Source organism: Ovis canadensis, chromosome 10, assembly GCF_042477335.2.
Source record: "Ovis canadensis isolate MfBH-ARS-UI-01 breed Bighorn chromosome 10, ARS-UI_OviCan_v2, whole genome shotgun sequence".
NCBI classification, from domain to species: domain Eukaryota; kingdom Metazoa; phylum Chordata; class Mammalia; order Artiodactyla; family Bovidae; genus Ovis; species Ovis canadensis.
In genome coordinates this window covers 98,660,741-98,670,384 of record NC_091254.1, presented here as the reverse complement: position 1 = coordinate 98,670,384, position 9,644 = coordinate 98,660,741, and the positions used below count along the sequence as shown (strand labels likewise).

General features: G+C 55.1%; 2 protein-coding genes and 1 long non-coding RNA gene across 9 annotated transcripts in view; 1 reads left to right on the top strand and 2 right to left on the bottom strand.

Annotated features, from left to right (window-relative positions):
* Window positions 1-474: 474 nt before the first annotated feature.
* ING1 (inhibitor of growth family member 1) lies at window positions 475-6,794 on the bottom strand. The gene is made up of 2 exons (XM_069602031.1): window positions 5,293-6,794; window positions 475-1,392 (listed from the first exon to the last, which is right to left on the bottom strand). Exons 1-2 carry the CDS (start codon window positions 5,426-5,428, stop codon window positions 692-694), a joined length of 837 nt encoding a protein of 278 aa, XP_069458132.1. The 5' UTR covers window positions 5,429-6,794; the 3' UTR covers window positions 475-691.
* Window positions 5,856-9,644, top strand: part of CARS2 (cysteinyl-tRNA synthetase 2, mitochondrial) — a 25,289-nt gene continuing 21,500 nt past the window's right edge. The window contains exon 1 of one of the 6 annotated variants that reach the window (XM_069602019.1): window positions 5,856-6,275. The gene's annotated coding sequence lies outside the window, so the exon portion shown is untranslated. The remainder of the gene's footprint in view (window positions 6,276-9,644) is intronic. The other 5 variants (XM_069602024.1, XM_069602022.1, XM_069602018.1 and 2 more) reach the window with 5 other exon arrangements.
* LOC138446718 (uncharacterized) overlaps window positions 7,458-9,644 on the bottom strand; it is a 5,010-nt gene continuing 2,823 nt past the window's right edge. Inside the window, exons 3-4 of one of the 2 annotated variants that reach the window (XR_011259537.1) lie at window positions 9,197-9,545; window positions 7,458-8,450 (exon numbers count right to left, since the gene is read on the bottom strand). This is a non-coding gene — a long non-coding RNA (uncharacterized lncRNA). Of the gene's footprint in view, window positions 8,451-8,487; window positions 9,546-9,644 lie in introns of those variants that run through there. The other variant, XR_011259536.1, reaches the window with a different exon arrangement.

Below are 9,644 nucleotides of genomic sequence, written 5' to 3'. Positions count from 1 at the left end.
GGAAGTGCCAGGTCCGCTTGAAAACCCCCATCAGTACAATTCCTGTAAGTTAGAGATAGCTACCCGGGTATCTGTGATAGCAAAAGCGTGCTCTGAAGCTGGACCTCTCCGGTTTGGTTCAGAAACAAACGTTCGCAGTCATTTAAAAATGGCCATCTGGGGAATGGGCCAGGATACAAAATGTTTGTCTGGTAAAATTAACTGTTTGGTGTTTTCCAAAAACAATTTTCAAGCGTTAAAACTTGTCTATTGAATTGTTCCATGGATATACACTATTACAGCGGGAACGAACAGGCCACAGGCCGTGTTTTTACCAACTTGGCTAACTTTTTTAAAAGAATGTGTTCATGAAGTAGTCACATTTTTATTCAGATAGAACAGGGGCGAGATGGACTCTCTTCTTCCCACATCTAACGCGTGAGGTTGCTGCCAAGACGCCCCAACCCCCAACAACAAAAAAAATCAGAGACTGACTTGGGTGTTTCATTCAAACCTATATTTGCAGTTTCTCAAACGCTGATCCATAGACCACCTTCCTGTTACACGTGTGCACCACCAGACAGCAGAGACGCCCGGTGCCCAACCGAGGACAGCGCCTCCTCCGTCCACAGGTGCATCCCTGCGCCCGCCCGCCCGGTGGCGACGCAATAAATACGCGGCTTGCGGCCGCCTGGGTCCAGCAGGCCCGCCACTACCTGTTGTAGGCCCGCTCCCGCTTGGACTTCTCCAGGGCCTTGTCCATGGTCTTCTCGCTCTCGCCCCGGCACTTAGGGCAGTACCACTTGCCCTTGGGCTTGTGGCTCAGCCCCACGCAGGAGAAGTGGAACCACTCGATGGGGCACTCGTCGTTGTCGCAGCCGATCATCTCCCCGTAGGAGACCTGGTTGCACAGACAGTACGTGGGCTCGTTCGGGTCGATGGGCAGGTCCGCGGGGGACGCCTCCCTCTCCGCTTTGGCCTTGGAGCGCTTCTTCTTCTTGGAGGCCTTGGCCTTCTTCTCCTTGGGCGTCCCCGAGGTGACGTCATCGTGGTCGTGATTATTCGCCGCGTTCTCCCGGTTCTCGTTGTTGCGCTGCCGCCGGGACCTCTTGTTGTTGGGCTTCTCCGCCTGGGCGATCGCCTCGTTTTTGGACTTGTCCTGGCCGGCTTTGCTGTGGCCCGTGGCGTCAGCGGCCTCCTGGTGGGCCTCCAGCAGCTCCACGTGGCTGTCCACCTGCCGGGCCCGGTTCTCCACCAGCTCCACCATCTGACTCACGAGCTGGATCTTCTCGTCGCCCAGCTCCTGGCTGCGGATCAGCGCCCGCTGGATGCAGTGCAGCGCTCTCCGCTTCTGGGCGCCGTCAGCCTCCCGCTTGAACCTCTCGTAGTACTCATCCAGTTCCTTCAGGATCTCTGCCAAGGGGAAAACAAGCGTGAGACCCCCGCCGAACACAGCCTCCAACCCATAAGACCGCGGTTGTCAGGGACCAAAATGATCAATGCAAGGCTTCCTAGGACGAAAAATCTGTAACACCTAGGCCTTTCTAACAGGCTTTTACCCCGTTACAAAAGGAAAAAAAAATCTCTGGAACTAAATACAAACGTTAACACGGTTCCCATTTATCAAAGTGTACCCCAAAGCTTCCCAGGGGACTCTGCGTGCGCTCACAGCATGGGTAACAAAAACTCCCTGGACAAGCAGCCTTGGGGAGAGTTCAAGTTTAGGCGAGGTATTGAGGCCCAAGCTTTTATTTTCTATAAAATTGAAGATTATGTCCTATATTTCCATTGTTTTTAATCCAAGCATTTTGGGAACATTTAAAAGGCTGTTATTCTCTTTATTTTAGCGCACCGACATCTAGAAGCTACTATGAAATTAGATTATATAAATACTACTCAGTGGCCCACGGCCTCAGTTTACTCGCCACATCACTGCATCACAGCACGCACTGGAGTATCTCTGTATCACCCTGTTACTGAAAACAAGAATGGTCTGTAAGGAGGAGCCAGACAAGGGCAGCCCTGCTTGGACACAAAGGTAACAGCTTTCACTTTTCCCCTTACTGCTTAGAACAATAACATTTGTATCTATAAAAGACAACAGATTTTAAAACAAACAAAACTCCCTCCTACTAAATGTTAACCTATTTGGGCAGGTTAGAAAACAGTATACCTGATTTTAAAATGTAATTTGGCAAATGGAACTAGGCAATTTCTCAAGAAATAAAACCTGTTAGATAAATCTGACTGAAACAAGGAAAGTAAATATTCTTGCCAAAACTCTACTTAAATACACAGAAATTCCCAGACTTATTTTCCCTAAACAGTAATCATTAAACAGTATCAGATTTTACTCCTGAAAACCCTTTGCAGTCTCTTAAGATAAGGCAATTCAACTCTGCAGCTAGGAAGTTGAGGAGGATGTGGGTAGAGGGTGTATAAAATGTGACATGACCACTTCCAGATGCTATCTCCAATTAGTTACAAGGCACACACCTAACACCAGGGTAAACAAACGAACTTAGGCCAACATCACTCAGGCACGTATTATTCTCCAGGCTGCATTCTTCAGACTGCCTTCTACTAGAAAGGAGCAATGCCAGAGTCTCAGGGGCTCTTGGAGTAAGTAATCCTGAAAACAAGCAGCTCTGTTCAGCTTATCCAAGTTCTATCTCATAGGTGTTAAAATATGAGTTTCTGCCATTTATTTTTAAGTGAATTACACATTACAAAACTGTATCACTTGGTTTAATCAGGAACCCAAGTTTCTGAAGACAATGTTAGCATTTCATTGGAAAGACACCAATTCCATCATACCTTTTATTTGAAAGTTAATAGCGAACAGCTTCTTTCACATCACAACCAAGCTCACAGCCCTGTTAAGCCTTACTGTGGGAAAGAAGCAAACATCCCATCAGAAAATCACCAAGAAATAATTCTGTTACCTGCACAACAGCATACATTTCTTCAGTGCCCCCAAGCAAAGCACTCTTATCAACAAAGCCACTGAAGTACAAATACCTGTAAACAAGAACTCGGGTGCTAACTAGGGAGGCATCCTGGTCTCTTTAGCTCCATTAGCGCCAACTGCTGCTAACCCTTTTTCTAAAAAGGCTCCACACCAGCACCCTGTGAAAGTAATGGGACTATGAAAGGAGTCTTAAAGTTAATGGAGACTGCAGCACAGTTTGATCTGATCTGTCCGATGATTAGAAATGTATTTTAATTTTACCTAGGGGTGGTACCAAAGTTCTATTAGGAAGCCCTCTTCCTTGGGGGTGCATCAGCATTAAAAAAAAAATAACGTTTTAAAAATAACTGGAAAATATTTCAAATTGAAAATAACCTCAAATATCATTGGCAAACGAATTACAACCCATCCTTATGAATTAATGTCCCATTGAAAATAAGCAAATACTGTTAATCAAAGCTTGACTTGCAACAGAGAAGTTAAGAATGAAGCCTTAATTTCTAGACTAGACTGCGCTGCAAATCTCGGCGTTTACAGTAAATCCCAACCGAATGAGTTATGACCACTATATGCCAGGTGACGAGGCTCCCTCGGGGCCCCGCCGGGGTGTCGGTGGGGCTGGTCTTCTCCTGTGGAGCCGGACACGTGCAAAGCGGCTGTCACCGCGCCTCCGAGGCGGTAAACAGCGAGTCTTCAACCTCCGTCTCCGAGCGCAGCGCACGCCACCCGCGGTCCGCGTCCGGGGCACCCACCCACCAGGCCCGGGTCACTCACGGCGCCGCCGCTCCGCGGGCCCCTAGGGCCCGGCAGGAGGCCCGACTGCATCCTCGCCAGGCCCGGCGGCACGGACCGCCGGTCTCTCCCCGTCCCCCGGGTGCCCCTATTGCTCCGCGGCGGAAGTGACCCGCTCCCGTCCTTGGCGGGGCGGGGTGCGGGCGGGGCCGAGCCGGACCCCACCAGTGGAGAGGCGGCCAGCGGGCGGCGCGCCCCGCCCCTGGAGCCACTGCCTATAGGGATCGCCGGACCGGAGGGCGTGGGCCAGATGGGGCACCAATCACGACGCAGGAGGGGAGGACACAGCCCGCCCCAGCCGTACCAACGGCCAATGTGAGGCCGGAGGCCGGCCGACCCGAAGACATTCGAATCGACTCGACCTCCTCCCTCCTGCCCGCCCCTCTACGCAAGGGAAAAAGAAGGCGGCGGAAACAGAGCAGTGCCACTCACAGTGTAAGGCCCGCCCCCATCCGGCCCAGGAACCAATGGCTCAGCGACGGACTGATAAGGACATTCCATGGGCGATACCGAGGCCAATCACAGGAGGCCGAGGCGGAACGATCGCAATATGCTAATCGGGCGCCTATATAAGTCGCCGCGAAGCCAAGCCTTGGGCAGAGCGCGCAGGGGCGCCTTGCCGTTCGGGCTCTGGGTTCGTGTGAGGCCCTTCCTGGCTAGCCACCTCCCCCCGCTCTTCCGTTTCCCTGCTGCGCAGCCCTGTAAACATTAGTAAACTCCGAGGGACTGTCCACGGCACAGACACAGCCCCCAGCGCCGTGCCTGACCGGGCAGCAAAGTTTCCCCAACGGCCGACAATTCCCCGCGGACCCGACCCCTACGTCTCTCGGGCAGTCTGGGCGGCAGGGGCTGCAGAGGACGACGCACAGATCCCCTCCCCTGCCAGGTCCCTCTCCAAACCGAAGGTACCTGCCTGCGCCCCCCGAGCGCAGCACGGATGGGCGACTTCCTCGCCCCATCATCCCTCCCCTCCCTTCCCACGGCACACACGGAATAAAGCCCTGGCCCTCCGCAAGCTACTCGGTGTCCGGCGCCGCGCGAGGGCCGGGGGCTGGGTGGGGGCGACTGGAGCCGCACCATGCGGAGTACGGACCCCGGACTTTACGTAACACTCAGATTCGGGACTGGGTGGAGGTGGTTCCGGGGACCCCTCGCCCTCTGCGCCCTCCCGGCAGCCCTGCGCGCAGCCCCGTCCCCGCGCCCCTCAGCCTAGCGACCGCGGCACAGCCCTCCCCAGGCGCCGTGGCCTGCGCCCCCTGCGCCCCCTCCCCCGCAGCACCCCGCCTCGTCACTTCACTACAAAGAGCGCTTTGCTCGCGCAGCCTGGCATCGAGACCTCTCTCGTTCCTCCTTCCTCCTCCGTGCCCGGGCTTCGCACACAAGGACCTTGGCAAATCAAAGACGCCCCAGACCTTTTGTTTCTGCCCGGCAAGGGCCCCGCCGCGGGCTCGCGGCTCTCCAAGAGGGGAAGCACGACGGCCCGCGGCCCCGCGGCGCGCCGCCACCAGCGGGGATGGAGCAGCCGCCCCCGCCCATCCATCCCGCCGTACCTTGGTATTTCGCGTCGATCTCCCGCATCAGAGAGACGTTTCTCTGCAGATCAAAAGGCAGAGACTCGATGGAGTCCAGGTAGTCCTCCACGTAGTTCACCAGGTGGATCTGCTCCCCGTTGGCAGGGCTCAACATGGTTCACCACGGTCCCCGGCGACTCCGCGCGGCTTTCCGCTTCCTCCGGCCCCCGCCCCCTCGGAGCCCGGCGCTGCAAAATGCAAGGCTCCCGCCCGCCGGCGCGCCCCCCCCGACTCCAGCCGGCCCCGCGCCGCTACATCTGCGAGCCGCGCCGCCTGGGCCCGGGGACCGGCTCCTGGCGGGCCGGGCCGGCGCTCGGCGGCCTCGGGCGCGGGGCGGGCACGGGCGGGCGTGCGGGCGCGCACCCCGGCGCCGGGGCCGGGGCCGGGGCCGAGCGAGTGCGGGAAGGGGCGCGCGCCGCCCGCCGCGCCGCACTTGTCCAACGTGGAAAACCCAAATACCAGTTTCAAACACTTGGGAAACATTCGGCCCCCCGGCACCGCGCATGCGCCCCGGCGCCACCGCCCCCTCCCCCGGGGGCCCCGCCCCCGCCGCACGCACGCCCCTAGTCAGCCCCGCCGCCCGGGGGTGGGGCTCTGTCTGTCACTCCGGCCCGGGCGGGGGTCTCGCGGGCAGAGGGCGGCGGGCGGGGAGCAAACTTTACTAGGAGTTTCGCACTTGCAGGCAGAGCGGCGTCGGGCGGCACCGCACTCCCACTGGGGCGTGGGGGGTGCCGCAGGGCGGCAGTAGGCCCCGCCCCAGAATGCCGGAGATGAGCCCGCAGCAGCAGCCCCGCCACCAGCCCCGCGGACAACCTCTCTCCAGCCTCTAGCCCCCCGCACTCCCCCAGCCCGCTCTGCAGCGGAGAAATATATAAGTACGGCTCGGAACAGACTGGCAACCTCGGGAGCCAATCGACTTGCCGCGCACAGTTGGATGGTCCAATCAGGACGAGGAGGGATGGGTAAGCTCGGGTACCGCCCCCTCCGCCGGGGTCTCACTACTGGAAACCCGCGTCCTCCCGAGGCGGGCGGGGCCCGGCCGGGCGGAAGTGGGCGCGCGTGCGCACTAGGGCGGCCACGGCGGCCGCCGGCCCGCGCGGGAGACCTACCATCTGGCGGTCGGACCACCATTCCCAGCGGCCCCGGCGGCTCGCGCGCTTGCGCGGTCCGACACCGCCCGCCCTTATTGTGTCGCCGGCTGGAGGCTGGAGCCAAGCGGCTTGGAGACAAAGAGGCTCGAGAGGGGAACCCACGCCGGGCCCCCGGAGAGGCTGGGTGGCCCTTCTTGCCCGTCGCCTGGATGCCGCTCTTGAAGTCCGCGCCCCCACTTCGAAATACCACCCATAGCGGGGCTGGGCCGGCTTCCAGTCAGGGGTCCCGGGGGGTTTCTCTCTCGGTCTCGGGCCCTCCCCTCCCTCCACGTCTCTCTCCTCCTGGTGCTAAACTCAAGTTGGGCTTTCTGTGAGCCCCGTTGCCTAGACGACGAGCCCGCGCTGGCCCGCCCCTTCCGGTCGAGGCCCCGCCCCGTGGGCGTAACCACACCAAGGCTTTGTCCGCGAGCCCGGGGCCTGCGTCCGAGCTGCCGCTGCAGGCAGGCGAGCTCGGAGGCTCTCTCTCCGCCCCGTGGGTCCTCTCCCTGGGTGCAGAGGTCCTGTCGCCGTCTTTAACCCTGCCCGGTAGTTCGGCCCCAGCCTACGGGCGTCCCCTACGAGCTCTGCGCGCCCTCTTCGGCCGGTGGGGGGTCGGCCTCCCTCCTGTGTGCCCCGCTGCTTCGCGCGGTCCCGCCCCTCGACCCGGGAGCGAGGCTCTGGTGGAACCCCGAGTGTCCGCAGAAGCAGCGTTGTGACAGCCGAGACCGCTCGGAAGTTTTCAGTCCCTCTTTGTAACCAGTAGAATTGCAGCCCCAGCCCGGTGTTTTTAAAATGGGCGATTGTCCGCAGCACGGCTCGCCCTGGCCAGGTGATGGGCTCATAAACAGCGCGAGACAGCGTTGAGCTGTTTTTGTCTTTTGAAACGAGTTTTCACGTTGGATCGTTGCTGCGCTGATCAACGCCGAACAGTACTTAACACTTTGAAATGAGTTTCCTCTTTACGCTCAGCCCCCTTAATCCACCCGCACATCAAGAGAACATTCACTTCGAAAATTTGGGGAAACGGTTGTTATTTCACTTAGAGATTCACATTTTTCCAGTTTGGGCCTAGTTTAAAGCGGACGCTGAGTTAAATGGGCCACTAGCCTGCACAAGACTTTAGTACTCTGACGCTATGTGGAAACAAAGATATTATGTGGAGTAGTGTACGCTGAATAAGAAAAAAGATACAAGTAACTTTAAAGTACGTGAGCAAGAAAGAGGTTCAGTTCAGTTCAGTCCCTCAGTTGTGTCAGACTCTTTGCGACCCCATGAATCACAGCACGCCAGGCCTCCCTGTCCATCACCAACTCCTGGAGTTCACTCAGATTCACGTCCATTGAGTCAGTGATGCCATCCAGCCATCTCATCCTCTGTCGTCCCCTTCTCCTGCCCCCAATCCCTCCCAGCATCAGAGTCTTTTCCAACGAGTCAGCTCTTCGCATGAGGTGGCCAAAGTACTGGAGTTTCAGCTTTAGCATCATTCCTTCCAAAGAAATCCTAGGACTGATCTCCTTCAGAATGGACTGGTTGGATCTCCTTGCAGTCCAAGGGACTCTCAAGAGTCTTCTCCAACACCACAGTTCAAAAGCATCCATTCTTCGGCCCTCAGCCTTCTTCACAGTCCAACTCTCACATCCATACATGACCACTGGAAAAACCATAGCCTTGACTAGACGGACCTTAGTCAGCAAAGTAATGTCTCTGCTTTTGAATATGCTATCTAGGTTGGTCATAACTTTTCTTCCAAGGAGTAAGCGTCTTTTAATTTCATGGCTGCAATCACCATCTGCAGTGATTTTGGAGCCCCCCAAAATAAAGAAAGAGGTAGGTACTTTTAATCCAGGCATTTATTGCCTTTAACTGAGAAGTGTTCATCTGGATTTAAGGATAAAGGTGAGAAAGAATTTACTCCTTTCAGTGATAATCAAGCGGGACCGTTTTGTTCTGGCTTTGTTTTTTAAATCACGATGTCCTCTCAGGAGCGATCCCTCATGTTTGCATGGACTTCACAGACACATGAGACCAAAAAAAAAAAAAATTGTTTCATTCAACTACAAAAAAATTTAATGAGCGCCTACCATGCGTGTGCTTCCCCCTCTTGTGGCTCAGCTGGTAAAGAATCTGCCTGCAATGCGGGAGACCTAGGTTTGATCCCTGGGTTGGGAAGATCCCCTGGAGAAGGGAAAGGATACCCAGCCCAGTATTCTGGCCTGGAGAATTCCATGGACTGTATATCCATGGGGTCGCAAAGAGTGGGACATGACTGAGCAGACTTTCACACTTCACCACGTGCTAGCTACTGTTCCCTGCACTAGGTAAGCACTGGTGGATAATGTTTGTAAGACATTTACTTTACTCCTTGGGCTAACTAGCCAGAAAATATTTGATTAGTTTTACCAAGTTATTTCCCATTCTGTTGTTTTCCTCTATTTCTTTGCATTGATCGCTGAAGAAGGCTTTCTTATCTCTTCTTGCTATTCTTTGGAACTCTACATTCAGATGCTTATATCTTTCCTTTTCTCCTTTGTTTTTCACCTCTTCTTTTCACAGCTATTTATAAGGCCTCCCCAGACAGACATTTTGCTTTTTTGCATTTCTTTTCCATGGGGATGGTCTTGATCCCTGTCTCCTGTACAATGTCATGAACCTCATTCCATAGTTCATCAGGCACTCTATCTGTCAGATCTAGGCCCTTAAATCTATTTCTCACTTCTACTGTATAATCATAAGGGATTTGATTTAGGTCATACCTGAATGGTCTAGTGGTTTTCCCTACTTTCTTCAATTTAAGTCTGAATTTGGTAATAAGTTCATGATCTGAGCCACAGTCAGCTCCTGGTCTTGTTTTTGTTGACTGTATAGAGCTTCTCCATCTTTGGCTGCAAAGAATAGAATCAATCTGATTTTGGTGTTGACCATCTGGTGATGTTCATGTGTAGAGTCTTCTCTTGCGTTGTTGGAAGAGGGTGTTTGCTATGACCAGTGCATTTTCTTGGCAAAACTCGATTAGTCTTTGCCCTGCTTCATTCCGCATTTCAAGGCCAAATTTGCCTGTTACTCCAGGTGTTTCTTGACTTCCTACTTTTGCATTCCAGTCCCCTATAATGAAAAGGACATCTTTTTTAGGTGTTAGTTCTAAAAGGTCTTATACGTCTTCATAGAACTGTTCAACTTCAGCTTCTTCAGCTGGTTGGGGCA

Bases quoted from the DNA above. Each gene is read 5' to 3' on its own strand.
- ING1 (XM_069602031.1), bottom strand. From the start codon at position 5,428: ATGTTGAGCCCTGCCAACGGGGAGCAGATCCACCTGGTGAACTACGTG. The intron at 1,393-5,292 runs GTACGGCGGGAT...TCCCCTTGGCAG, and splicing joins GATCGACGCGAAATACCAAG to AGATCCTGAAGGAACTGGAT.